This window comes from Dermacentor andersoni, chromosome 11 (genome assembly GCF_023375885.2).
Source record: "Dermacentor andersoni chromosome 11, qqDerAnde1_hic_scaffold, whole genome shotgun sequence".
NCBI classification, from domain to species: domain Eukaryota; kingdom Metazoa; phylum Arthropoda; class Arachnida; order Ixodida; family Ixodidae; genus Dermacentor; species Dermacentor andersoni.
The window spans coordinates 76,888,959-76,903,827 of record NC_092824.1 but is presented as its reverse complement, the minus strand read 5'-3'; the positions used below and the strand labels follow the sequence as shown (position 1 = coordinate 76,903,827).

General features: G+C 42.1%; 1 protein-coding gene and 1 long non-coding RNA gene across 2 annotated transcripts in view; both read right to left on the bottom strand.

The window, feature by feature from the left end:
- The window catches only part of LOC129382079 (uncharacterized), a 30,085-nt gene extending 19,206 nt beyond the window's left edge, over positions 1-10,879 (bottom strand). Inside the window, exons 1-4 of the mRNA XM_055065442.2 lie at positions 10,822-10,879; positions 7,865-7,880; positions 2,546-2,602; positions 2,316-2,427 (exon numbers count right to left, since the gene is read on the bottom strand). Of these exons, the coding sequence (XP_054921417.1) occupies positions 2,316-2,427; positions 2,546-2,602; positions 7,865-7,880; positions 10,822-10,863 (227 nt within the window). The 5' untranslated portion in view covers positions 10,864-10,879. The remainder of the gene's footprint in view (positions 1-2,315; positions 2,428-2,545; positions 2,603-7,864; positions 7,881-10,821) is intronic.
- LOC129382080 (uncharacterized) overlaps positions 1-14,869 on the bottom strand; it is a 78,080-nt gene that overhangs the window by 31,128 nt on the left and 32,083 nt on the right. The gene's annotated exons all lie outside the window — the stretch shown is intronic.

Genomic DNA, 14,869 nt, shown 5'->3' with positions numbered 1-14,869 from the left:
ATATAGACTTCGACGCCTACGGCGACTATGATGTGTGGTCACGACGATTCAACCTTTTTTTGTCTTCTAAATTCTTGGACATTTCAGTATTATTTCTCAAGTTGCAGCGCACTGCATGTTTATCGGTCTTCTCAGCGTGCGATTTCCCTCTGCTTCTTTTTTGTAATCCAGTGCATGAATTCTTATCACAAACATGACCATATGCCCTGCCTTTCTTTAATGCGCGTCTTACCGCTCCCTTTCCGTTCCAGTGAACTTGCCAGTATCTAGCTTCAACAAGTTCATAGACCGAACCGTCCTGACATTAGCCAGGCAGCTGGCGCGGGCGAGCGTCTCAGTGCGTGTTTTCTGCTACTCGCTGAACATCGCACAGTCCCGACGCCATCGCAGAAATTTTCCTCGCGTCTGTGCTTGCTGCATACCCGAGTTGTAGCCGATGGCTGTATGGCGGCTCTAAGTTTCGCCAGCCAAGCTTCACGCAGCTCCTTGTCCTGCGGCTACGTGTGAATAAGGCTGACACCGGACTCCGTTGCGTACGTCTGGAACTGCGGCACCGAGCAGTAACCTACCATGCTGCACGCCTCCAAAGGAAACCACTACCTATTATAGTAGTTTCAGATGTTCTCAAGTTGACCCCCAAGGCGGTAAAGCCTCACCACTTAATCTGAACCGCGGCGCAGGTGGGACTTTAAAGTTTCGCTCGCTTCGGCGCCTCCGAAGCAGCCGACGCGGCCGCTGTGTCCACGTGATCCCTCATTGCACGTCACGCCGACGGTGGCGCCAGCTTTTCCAGTGGTGGAGCTCGCCGCCAATATGCCACTGCCCAAGAACATTGCCTACGTACGCCTCGTACCTTCGGCAGTGCTGCCACCAGCTTGTCAGATGGAGTACAGGAAGCAGCAGCAGCGGCCATCAAAGGGGCATCAACGCGACGTCTCGCGCAGTCACGTCACTGCATGTGCTCCGTCGAGGCGCGCTAGTGACGTGTAATCGCGGCGATGCCCTCTCCTGCCACGCAACACTTGGTGCGCTACCGTTGCAGCAGGCGTTCTATTTCGCCCGCTCTGCTTCGTCTATACAGTCTCATACAATAATTACTAGAGGGAACTCTGGCGCTAGTGTCTACGGGAGCTGCAATGGGAGCGGTTGTGCCAAGATAGGATTTATGGGAAGTACATAGATTTGCCTAAACTTCGTCCTTTGGGCTTCAAACGGCTTTGTAAATTGTCATTTTCGAGAATATACTGCGTAATAAATAATTGCATGAACATCATTGAAATTGTCCGACGGCAGGATTCGAACACAGGAACTCTAGCACAGAAGCCTGATATTGAAACCATTAAGCCACGGAGGATACGTTTTTTTCACGGCTTCTTTTTTTTTATTCTGCGACTTCCTTCCTTTCTTTACAAATTTATAAATTTATAAGGGCGTTTCATTCGCTTGCCAATACATGCCTCCGTGGCTTAATGGAACGCTTAAGTGCATGGTACCATTAAGCCATGGAGGCATGTATCGGCAAGCGAATGAAACGCCCTTATGAATTTATCGCGGGCATGCCAGTGTCTTGAGACGCTTGGCGCGTTTCGATTTGGCCACCTGGACAAGCTCAATCGTTGCAATTAATAGCGATTGTGCGCGTTCGCGGCGTCTTCTGCACTTCGAAGAGTATAAATTGCTATGAAGTTTATGACAATAAGATTTATATGGCGTAATATACAAAGCCAAAAGAACGTCTGAATCCACGAGCACGATCAGACAAATCCATGTACTTGCCATCATTCCCATGGTGGCACAATGACTGCATCGCCAGAGTTTTCTCTCGTAATTATTGTACGAAACTCTATGGCTTCGTCGAGACCCGGGGAAGCCAGCGCGAACCAGCGTCACGAGTGTGCGAGGCTGCCATTTCGCAGCTACAGGCGCCGCAGGCTTCTATATATATATATATATATATATATATATATATATATATATATATATATATATATATGTATATATATATATATATATATATATATATATATATATATATATACACACGGAAGTAATCGCGCATGCGGAGAAAAACAGGGAAGAGAATTAAAAGAATATGGCAAAAGAAAGAAAGAAGCTGTGTTTTGTGATCCCGCGTCTTCCGCATTGTCGTTCCGCTTTAAGAAGTTCTCAAGGCAAAGAAAATGGGACCATTTGTGTGCGTTTGCACCGATGCCCACATAAGCGCGAGATCCGGCGTTCTTTTGTTGTGTGGGTGGATTTGACACCCCTGTAGAAGCTGCACTTACTTTTGTACTGTTAAAAATGAAGATGCTCACCCATGCCCGGTTCCAGCACCATCAGTAAAACTCAATTTTTGCAGGCCTTCGCCGCCTATTCTCTTAACATAGAGCTCTGCTTCTTTAGTCAGATTCACCTTTCCGCAGATGCCTGGAGGAAAATAACACGTATAAAAATGTGCCGTAGAGAAAGAGTAGGCAAAATTATATTTACATAATATATAACGAGAAGCTACAACCAAGGTAACAGAATAACAAGAACCACGAACGTGCGTTTCTGGTCCTCATCGGCGTCCTGCTGAGCCCGTTCTGAATACGGGAACGGCCTGCAACAAATTGTTAGGGATAGGAATCACTACTCTAGGCGGAGCTGACTTGCTTCGCATTGAATGTAGGTCACGACCACTGTGATTTTGTGATTTTTGCCCCACTTACGCAATGACTCATCACCAAAGTTCCAACATTTACTTTTTGTGCGATTGCGTTTTTTTTGCTAAGGGCACGACCATTATTTTATATATATATATATATATATATATATATATATATATACATGCATACATACATACATACATACATACATACATACATACCTACATACATACATACATACATACATACATACATACATACATACATACATACATACATACATACATACATACATACATACGTGTTTTCATTTCGCGATATGTTGGCTGGCGAGGACAATCTGTCTCATGCGGCACGTTGGAAATGGAGCGATGTGTGGCGCGAATGACTCGCAAAAGTGGGGAACGTGAGAGGCAGCGCGTTGGTGACGCGTGGTGGCGATTCACAGCAGCCGCCACAGACATACCTCCCAGACGATGCGTGCTACTCTAGCACCATCTCGTAGCCATCGTCGTCGCACTGCGGTTGTCTTCGCACATTTTCGTCATAGCCTCCTCGTTCGCTTTCCTCCTCACGTGTATTATCCCCGACTGCGCTTCGCGTTTGCTCTTTCATACTTCGCTCGTTCGCTTGGTTACGCCGACGCCGACGCTCGCCGCAGGAACGAGTGCCTAAGAGCAGCGCTCTTCTAAAACACGATCAACGCGTGAGAGCCAATAAAATTAACCTCTCTTTTACCAAAAACAATGTAGGTAAGGAAATGAGTAATTGTTCTAAAATTTTATTCATCACTATTGCAGGAGCTCACAAACAACAAGGGGTGTTTTAAAAAGCATTTGACGTCAAAACACCATGTGCACAAATGTGAACACAAGTGTGACAATGCTTCGTGAGCTGCTCGCAACCATTATTATAACGGTCATCTCAGCTAACCTATGACGCTCTCCTTTGAAAGCATGAGAAAGCGTCTTAAGAAAAAGCGTCCACAATCGCGTACACTGGTAGCGAACAGCAAGATTATCAAAAACGCTCGCAGCCATGTACTTTCTTTTTTTTCCCGGAGTCCAGTCGACGCCGGAGAAGAAGTCGTATGGACCAACATAGTCACCACGTTTGAAAGCAAAACGAAGGCATCTGGTGATAAAGGCGGAGGAGCTGTGCCTAAGGGCAGACACAAAGGCCGCGACCTCTAGTGGCAGATGAAACCTTTCGGGACGCACAAGATGAATGTCAGAGCGGTGCACCCGTACTTAATGCGCGTTGGTAAGCTATATGTCGAACATGTTACCACAGATTATCGTGGAGATGCAGGAGATACATTCGGTGGCACATAAAAGGATCCAATAAGCAATTTCTCAGTACGCTCTAGTATAATTTCAACCCAAATAGATTGCTGGATGGTTTCGATATCCGTGCACCGAACACATTTTAAGGAACTCTAAATAGCAATCGACACACCGCCCCATTTTTGTTTGGGTCTACAAAAGTCTACTACTACTACCACTACCATTACTGCTACTACTGCTACTACTACTAATATGTCACTCAGTAAAAATCAATCAATCAATCAATCAATCAATCAATCAATCAATCAATCAATCAATCAATCAATCAATCAATCAATCAATCAATCAATCAATCAATCAATCAATCAATAAATAAATAAATAAATAAATAAATAAATAAATAAATAAATCAATCAATTGTTGATATGACGCGCCCAGGAACCCCGAAGGCCTGATTGTTGTCGCACCGGTAAAGAAATTAAATATACAAACACAGGGGACCAGACAGGAAGTAGAAAACGAGAATTGTGGAAAAGAGCAGTTTACAAACAAGAAAAGACAAGATGCGGTCACAATAGAAAAATGGAATGCGTCAGAGTCAATAAGAATATGAAGATGGAATGCCAGCGAAAGCTGACTGCAGTCAAAACTCCCAAATGAAATGCAAAGTGCTTTCGATTACTGAAAATAGTGAATGATATCTTTAAGATAAAGGTGATTACACAATGGAATTCGACAGTTATAGTTATAAGAGGTTTAATTAGATTTCTGATTGTGATAAGATAATGAGACTGCAACGCTGCAGTGGACAGAGATTATATAGTTACAGCCTTTGATAATCTAATGATTTCAGGCTTAAAAAAAATTATGGGGTTTTACGTGCCAAAACCACTTTCTGATTATGAGGCACGCCGTAGTGGAGGACTCCGGAAATTTCGACCACCTGGGGTTCTTTAACGTGCACCTAAACCTAAGTACACGGGTGTTTTCGCATTTCGCCCCCATCGAAATGCGGCCGCCGTGGCCGGGATTCGATCCCGCGACCTCGTGCTCAGCAGCCCAACACCATAGCCACTGAGCAACCACGGCGGGTTGATTTCAGGCTGTAAGGCACACCAGTCGATGAGTGCGCCTGATTATAATACTTTATCCGGACCTCCTCCTGACCCGCCGATTAAACGTAACAAGCTGATTGTGTTTTAGAATACGGATATAGCGGTCCCAAAAAACAGGGCATGATGGAAGTTGCGCAAGATGACGGTTAGTTAGGGCGGGGACTGCCCAGCGCCAGGCGTTATCCGCAACGCGAACGTGTATGGTGAAACCCGCGCGTCGTCCGCTACAAGGCGCCCCGAGAAGGCACAAAAGACAATCGTCGTTGTCCAAGTAGGGGTATGCGTAGTAAAGAAAAGCATTACTTATGTGGCAACTCTACTAAGAAAGAACGTTTAGCTTCAGCTGTAGTTTTATTGGAGTTCCCAGCGTGCAGCCGAAAGTGCCAGTGCCCGCTTTGAAAAAAGTGTGTGTGCGGGGAGGCGGGGGGGGGGGCTAATGGTATACTTTGCCTCTCCCCCACTTTTGAGAGTTGGGAGCAAGTGCCCTTCTTGCCCCCCCACCTGCCGGGAGATACACATATGCAGCCCACTCAGAAGTACTGCGCGAAGACTTGCTAACAAAGTGCCTTCAGGGCAGTACGAGTGCCACTAGTGATTAATTGAGGAGCTTAATACAAGCAGCATACACTCGAATGTGACAATCACCCTAGAATGTTGCACGTGATAATGTAAACAGGTCGAATGCGCACAAGTGAAACGATGTGTTCGGAATGCGAGTGTTACACAAGGAGGTGTCACAGTCAAACTATACGAGAGATTTCGTGACAGCCCCCGCATTAGTTATATTATGCTATAATGTAGCGATTACAACTTAGCAGGAGGCATTCAAAGTCGAAGGGTGCGATGAAAAAAACAACACTATAAACAAGAAGAGTAGGACAAATACAGGTTAGATCACTAAATTATTTCACTTGAAGATCTACCTTCCTTGATAAAAAAGAAAAGAAGACAGACGAAAGGAAAAATATTTGCCGAGAACGCTTTCGTTTGTGGAACGATATTGAAGTGTTGAATTTCAATTAACCGTAATATAAAGCACGATCAATTGTGCGTTTTACAAAAACAGACAAATGCCTTAAATATGTGAAAAAATATCAATAGAAACTCCAAGAAAGAAGCAAGAAAGCTTTGTGATGTAGTAAGTTTATCATTTGGTATGATTTTTTAAGCGGCGATAAGATATTCAACGATTAAACTAAAATAGACGACAAATTCGAACTGGCATTTGCGATCGCAGAAAACAGCAGTGTGTGCTGCTATAATTGCTGTACACTTCTGGCAATAGCAAGTGGAAGAATGTCGCTGTGCTAAAGTCAGTATGGCGCACCTCCTTATGATAGCGCTGAATATATGGAATATATCGGCACACGGAAAGGTTAGACAGCGTGTCCTCGAGAAACAAGTTCAAATCCCACACAGATGGTGTCTGCACGAGTAACAATCTGCAGCACGTCATCAATCGTTTAAAGTACTGCAGGCTGTACTATATGAATGCCACGCGGCATGCCCAAGCTTCGTAAAAAAACATTTCTTGCTACTTCCTGACCTTGTATAACTTTTGGCGCCTATTTCCTATAAATGCGAGGCGGCGCTGAGAATTTGAGAATGAGGTAGCTGCACAGAAAATATTCGGTCACAGCCGTGAAATACAGAGCTGATCGAGAGGCGGATGTAGGAAGGGCTAGCGCGTGACATCGATTAAAGGTGATAAAAACAAGAGACACCTGGACATTATGCTCTTCTCCAATCGCAGGTGATGGCGCTCGGTGGATATTTTTTCTAGTGGTCGCGCTTACGTGGCACACGTGTTCAATGGAATCTATTTTATGATTATTACATGATTGTCATTGTTATATGTCAACCGTGCTGTCACTTCGTAGACGCGACGTGCCAAAGTCACTTAGGTGAACGTTGTCTGGCACGCGCATAGACAAGATTTATTCAGCGGCATGACGGAGTGGCAGAGATACATAAACAGAACAGTTATCATTTCAGTGTTGGGAAAGGAGTGCACATTAGATTTCGCACAAGTAGTTTTCCTATTTTGCTCATTCCATATGCGAAATGGATGGGGATGCCCTTCAAGCAAGTGCATGATGTTCTCGCACTTCAGAGCCGTGCACAGAGGGACTTTATGACGATCAACAAAAATGCTTCTTGTTTCACGAGCGACACCTCCGGCATTACGGTAAATTGCGTGTTCTTTCCACCATAATTTTCTTTTTAGCATTGTAGCGGGTCACCCAGATTTGGTAAAAGCGACATATTGAAGCGATCCTGAACATTCCTATTTAAGCGGCCAGATCAGACACCGCGCATAAAACATCACTCATTGTTCCCGTTACTGCGTAAAGCAGGCCTACACTTTTTGCTTCAACCACTCTATCCACCGTGTGGCAAGCTCCGGAAGATAGAAAGGAGTTCATAGCTGTTTCTGAAATGCAACAAAGTGTTGGAATTTACTACAGGTTGTTTTTGCCCTTCAATGCCATGCCAGTTACAAAGACGAGACTTCGCTACGCACGGCGTAGGACATAATTTTAAATGCCTCCCAAAGAAAAAAAGAAACACTACACTTTCGGCCCATGACACGCCTTGTGTGAGATGCATTAAACGAGACTTCATTGAAACAAGCTGTCTCGACTACCTGATTTCCACACAAGAAATGTTTTTGCTGATTTAGAAAGTATAAACTTAAATATTTATATAATCTTTAGGGTACCCCATCACAACTTTTTTATTTAGGAAAACAAGTGTCAGGGTAGTAGAAAGGCCACTACGTATAAGGACAGTAAAGAAGAGAGCTCCACGTTACCTTCTACTGAAATAACCTGAAAATATGAAGAATAGCCAAAATTAGTTTCAGCACAGATGGGCTTTAACTGTAGTTCTTATCAAATTCCACATTCTTTTCTAATCTTTTCTATCGTAACAAAGGAACATGAATCAATATGTCAATATATGCAGTTCACCAAACTTATACATGCTTAGCAAATAGGAAAGAAAACCGGAAGTACATTGGATCTCTCTTTGCCAACTAAGCTTAAAAGATCTTCTCGCTTCAATGGTCAGGTAATCAATCATGTGTAAATATCTGGACAATTGATCTTTTACAGCAACCCGCAATTTGGCCAAATAATAATGTCACACGTAGACTAATAAGCGAGCGCAAGCAATGTGCTCGTCGACTGATTGTATCTAAGCAACACACGCAGTTTCTTGATTATTTTGGAAAGGAAAGAGAAAGTACGCGTTCCGACAGCGGGTAAAGCACACTTATGTGAATGTAAAAGTACAAGTAGCAAATATTAAGTAGGGGCGTTCGAATAGCCAAATCTTGATTTCAATTGAATACAATAATACAAGAAAAACCACTTCGCATATCGATTCCCAGGTTGCCCATTGAGAGGTTTTCTATCCGCACAGCCAGCATTTCTCTCAAAGTACCGGCTGCCGGTTGGACCCCATCACTGGCACGCCCTTTTCCGGTTTTGCGGTTCATCCGATAAGCTGGCACACCTTCAACTACAGGGAAACCACACAACTAAATTGTCGCAAATGCATTCAGCGTCATGTTGTCCGAAGTGGCGGGAGTGAACCATCCATCTCTTCCTTTCACTTTCTGTTCCTCTCAGCTTTTCTAGGAGTTTAATCGCACCTGCTGGTTTCCCCAATACGTCTTCTTGGCGCCCACACACTGTTGGAGTTTGCTGTGACAGCTGGCTCGTCAGCTGCAAGTACACTGCTAGGTTGTTAGTATCTGTGTCTGATATGCCATGCGAACAAAATTACTTTCAACAGTAACAGTACGATCTTAAGTTCACGCATAATTTTTACATAGAGCCTTTCAATGAAATCGAATCATGCTAAGTTTGTAACCGAGGTACTGCTATGTTAGTTTGCGTTAATTCGGCTCGTTAGTTTCCGAACACTTCTGTTCCCTCCCCCACGCGGTGCCTGCTCTTCTTTCTCGGCAAAGGTGGCCATCCTAATCAAATTGAGTAGCAGATATGTTCTAAATTCTAACGGCAGCAAAATATAATGATATAGTTTTACACTACAGAACCACACACCGCTCTAAAAAGATGCCCAAATAGTGAGACCATCCATATTAATTATTTAGCTTTAAGAACTGAGAAAACAAATACGTAAGCTAGTTAAGGGCAAGACATATTTGTTGAATGGCAGATTATTATAGAGCAAAAGCTAGCTACACCAAGCGTTTGGCTAGCAAATGCTGCCTCTGAGCAGCAAGCGTTGCTAATGATAAGCGTTGTTGTCCCTTATAATCGAACAAAAACAAATATGTGATAACTTTAAATGGGGAATTTTCGAAACGAATAGGAATTGAACGGCAAGAAATAGTCGAATCGTATTCACAACTTCAAATGTTCACACACCTCTCATATTTACCCCAATTGTTGCAGTACATTGTTCCATTATTTTAATATACTGGCGAATAGCCTTTCTAGAAGAGGAGACTGCTAAATATTGTCCATGAGTCATGAATTTAGAATGTCGTGTTACTAACTTTGACGTCTGTTATTACCCTCAGCTACAGAACTGAGCTATATCCTCCTGAGTTCCTGCTATGGGGCTTTTGTCCAATATATTCAAATACTCAAATATATTCAAATATAATCAAATACTCCGCCACTACCCAGGCCGCACATGTTTTAGCCCGTAAAACCAAATTGTCCAAAATTTAGGCACTTACTAGTGCCACCTATGAAGTTTTGTTGAAAATGCATTAGAAGTTTGGCCACCAGGGGTGTTCGCAATGGTGGCATTCAGCAGCACGGCTTTCTACGGCAACCACCATAAAAGTAAGTTTTCTTTCTCATACTCTATCGCTCGTTCTTTTTCTGTCATGAAATTTTGATTAATAAGCAGATTTGACACCTTTGAAGCCCTTTTTAATATTATATTTCCCGTTTGTTACTGCCTACCCACTAGCCCGAAAATCGCCGGGTAGAGTTCCAGTGTCCAATATATTGGACATCATGCTGTGCTAAAACGGCTGATAATTGTGAAATACTAAAATTCACCTTTCGTCTCTGTAACGTCAACATCAATTTCTGAAAAGCTCACAAAAGTCTGTGAACTTTAATACACCTCGGAAATCAGGAGGATATACCACCGCAATATTATTGGCTAAGCAGAGAATAAAGTGCAACATGTAGGAGCTATTGCGCCGGTGGCTTACGTGGTCTTAATATTTGCAGGTGGAATTGTTTGCAGTAGGTGATAATGGGCGACATCCGAAAAACACAGTACTCCGGCAACATCGGTTGCGCTCGCCGTCTGTCACATGGCGTAGTTGCGGGATGGCTGTATTTTTGAGTGCAGCTATTATGGCCTCAAAAATGTCGCAGTCGCTTTGATCGTCCAAGAATGTTTCCGAAAGAAAACACACGTGTGATTCAACTGCATGCTGAGTGGTGAAGCAGCAACAGCACCGAGAAAGAGTGTGCGAGCCTTGTTTATCCGCTGATGCGCTGCTGTGATGGGCAGTAGCAAAGTGCACCGACATTGTACTCGGTCACCAAGGCATTCTTTGATGGTCCCAAGCACTGTCGACGAGATTGAGTTGAAGAATAAAGCTTCTTATACGGGCCGCTTGGAGTATGATGCTTAAAGAGACCTGCCTTAGGCAGCGACAATGAAAGGAAGTTTTCCGCAAATTTGAGCAGGTGCCATTGTAGTTCGTTGTAAGAATAAAGAGTCTGCTCCGAGTGACGCTGCAAATTATTACGTAAGAGCGTTACTTACCAGGAAGAAAAGCATTCCAATGGTAATCGCCTGCTTTATCATGGTGTCAGGTGTCCCCTCTGCAACAACCACAAAAATGCAATACAGTAAATAAATAAGGCAACCCAAAATACTGGCTTTCTATTCGCCGCCGAAATATTTGTGAAGTAACCTAATGAATTGAGGAGGCATGTTGCGATTGCAATAGCAAAGTCAATCAGTGCTCCAACCTCAATCGTGTTTTAGCAACTGTCTGCCTTTGACCAGTTTCATGAACTTAGTGCACAAAATCTGGAGCAAAATGTATCGCTATTCTAGATAATGTGTTTCCTTATTGAGGAAAAAAAAAGTGGCAGTGAAATTGAGTCTCGGGGCACGGGGAGGCTGCTTGCTTTACTGCATGCTAGTATGGGCAAGAACGTCTGCTCAAAACCTAAACAGACTCAAGGTATTGCAGAAGAAGGTTCTTAGAATATTTGAAACTTTTTTTAGGCACCCTCGCGAACTACGTATTCATCAGCTGTTCATAAATCACGATATTACTAGAGCAAGTCATCTTCATACATATAAATTACTACTTTATACAAAGAAAAACAAGCTTTATCAGCATTCATTTGACAGCGCCCCCCGATACTCTCTCCGAAATCAATTCATACCAGTTCCTTTTCCCCGTACAAGCTACGGGGAATGTCTTCTTCGATGCCAGATACCAGCAATACTGAATAAGTTTTTAACTCGTACCACTTTCGGGCTGCCTGAATTTAGATTGAAGAAACATGTGCGAACTCTGCTTTTAAACGTATAGCAACCACTCGAACACAAACATCTTTCTTTTGTTATCTTGATATTTATTACACTTTATGTATAAAATTATTCTTGTTGCCTTCGCGCAAGTGTTTACAGTGATTACGTGACATCGCTATTATTTGCATTTATTATGTGCATTATTTTGCACACTAAAAGAGTTGCGTTGCGTGAATTATATTTCATGTCACATTTTGGCACATTTTTGTGCAATGTTTCAGGTGATTATTTTTGCTATCTGCCTGCTGCTATTTAATGGGTCCTTGGGCACTCTCAACATGTCTGTGACATCTTTTCGCCCAAGAACCTCCGACTAGGTGTTGTTGGAAATAAACTTGACTTGACTTGAAAAAAAAAAAAAAGATCTAGCCATGAATCTATGCGTCATTTGAAAAATGCAAGTCATTCGCCTAATAAATTTATCGCACTATGGCAAACAAAGTGAGACCTGGTGCCAGTTAAAACACCATACATTTTCACTTATTATACGAAGCAGACCTGTAATAGTGTATTTAAATATAGAGAAACAAGCGGAAGTTCACGTGCGTCTTTTTTTAGCACTCTACGCACTATAATCAGTAAAAACTAGTAAGTTTACTGACGCACCCCCAACTAGACATAGTACATTGGTTCATTTTCACATACATAGATTGAACGGTGTAAATTTGTGGTGGGGCTGGCAGAATAAATCTGCATAACCGCAACTGGAGTGGTCCTACCTCCCTTATAAGTAGACAACCAACATGACAATGGTTATCGTATAAGCTTGTGGCATTCAAATATGAAACAGACTACAAGAGCGAAACTTTTGCAACCTGGTACAGTGACAAAAAAGAAGAATGCATACCTTGCAGGCAGCACAAGTTACCAGCATACACACACACACAAAGAGAAGAAAAAACAAAAACTTGAAGTAATGTGACCTTATATACATGGCGCACGCTTTGGCCTAGCTGTTGAGATTCGTAGAGCGTTGGAGGAAGGCAGTAAGAAAGTGTTTGGAGGCACTACTGAGTACATATAACTGTCACTTGATTAGAGCATAGCTTTAGGGAAAAAAAGTGGTATTCTGGCGAATGTTAGCCTATTCTTTGTATGAGTAATGCCATTATTTGTCTCACACTCAGAAAACATACAGGTTGAAATTCGTAGCTAGTAAGAATCTAAAATTTAGAAATACATCACGTGTACGTATATCGCACATCTATATCCATTGCACATAAATCGTTTTTTTTTCTGGAGACAAGCTAATTTAATAATATTTTAAGATATTTCAGTAAACTAGGTGACAGTGGCAAGGTTAGAAGCTAAGAGTACATTATAAATTAAAAGTTTTTGCTGCATTAGTAACAACTTCCGATATCTGCACAACACGCCAATAGACTTACATAGTTCATTTCGTAACTACTCTGTGTGGTATCTGCAGCAGAATATTAAATTTTTGTGTCATTTTTAGTCTGAGCGACGAAGTGAAAAAAAAAATTAAATTATGGAGTTTTACATGCCAAAACCACTTTCTGATTATGAGGCACGCCGTAGTGGAGGACTCCGGAAATTTCGACCACCTGGGGTTTTTTAACGTGCACCTAAATCTAAGCCCAGGGGTGTTTTCGCATTTTGCCCCCATCGAAATGCGGCCGCCGTGGCCGGGATTCGATCCCGCGACCTCGTGCTCAGCAGCCTAACACCATAGCCACTGAGCAACCACGGCAGGTCGATAAAGTGAAATCACAAGGCATAAACTTCGCTAAAAAAAAAGAAAAAGAACGCCTTTGTTTTAGAGTAGTTTCACTAGAGGTGATACTTCATCGAAACGTTATGTATCTTCTATATTATGTCATTAGCGAAATTATGACTTCATCATCACTGTTTCCTGAAAAATATTTTGCCATCTAATATAATTAGTTGTAGGACTATTAGGTTGATAATATCATTTATGTAGATAATGAAGTGCAGCGGCCCTAATTGCTATTGTGATGTACACAATTCTTGATCTTTAGAATAGGATAATGTTCTATTTTCGAGTACACACTGCTTTCCGTTGGCTATAAAACTGCTAATGAAAATTTAAAAATCCGCATGTACCACTGATTTTTACCACGCTCTATGTATGTTCTTATCAATGACATCTTTATTATGTAACCCCCCACCCCTGCTATAAAACCCGCAAGTGCTGTGCAGGCATAAAAATGTAGAAATAAATTTTCTTAAAGCTTGTCAGAAGTCCAGGAACATTCCCAATGCAAGTTTCATTTTATATGTATTTCAAACTTAGTATCTTTTGTATAAGAACAGTTTCAGTTGGACGGCCCAACCTCAAAGCAATGAAAATAAACATAAACCTGTATATTTTTAAATAAAAACATCCTAGGACATCAACGTTTTCTAGTGGTTTAGAAAAAAATGGAATTATAGAGACTGGCCAGCTGTTATTCATATTTTTCTCCGCTTTTGTGTGCGAAAGTTACCTTTGAATTTTTATTTGCTTGGGGCCAATGCCAGAGCTTAGAGAATGTTTATAAATTCCAGTGGACTACAGGCCAAGGAGATGGATAGCAAAAAATAATTGGCTCTATATTTGGGTCATTTAAAGCTTGACATATGGGTTACCAAATATTTTTTAATTAGGTAAGATCGTTCCACCTATATTTTTCAATGTACGAGAACCCGTTTTACGAAAATTCCTAAAATCTAGGGGGGGGGGGGGGAGGTCTGGGGAAATACTTCAAAGCATCCCCATCATGAGTGTTTTCAACTGGTGGGGCTATGACTCATTATGTTTCCCTCCTTGGACTGCACCTTTAACAACCTCCTTGCCCTCTATAAGTTCATCAGTAGGACAGACGGGTAGCCTTGCTTATACGACTGAATTTAGGCTATTTCATATCCGCTTTGCGTCAACTGGGCCGTCGAGGTTGGAGTAGTAATAGATACGTTTAGTATGTTTTTGCAATTAAATTCCTTCAACACGACTGGGTCACGGTCAATGAGAAATACGTGGTAGAATGAAAGTTCTTTCTTTTTTTACATTGATTGTCTTGTCTATGCAGCGAATGTTTCATGCACCTTATCGGAACAGAAGCGTGGAATAGCGCACCACATAAAACCAAGGGATAAGCCTTATATTTTTGTGTAAAGTTCTTTTTTGAAGTATTCTTCATATTTTGCTTGCGTAAGCTTAAGGTAACTTCTTTAATGCTTACAATACTGTCCAATGAGTGCGATATTGTACAAATGTTTTTTTAATCAAGTCAATTTTTTTTGG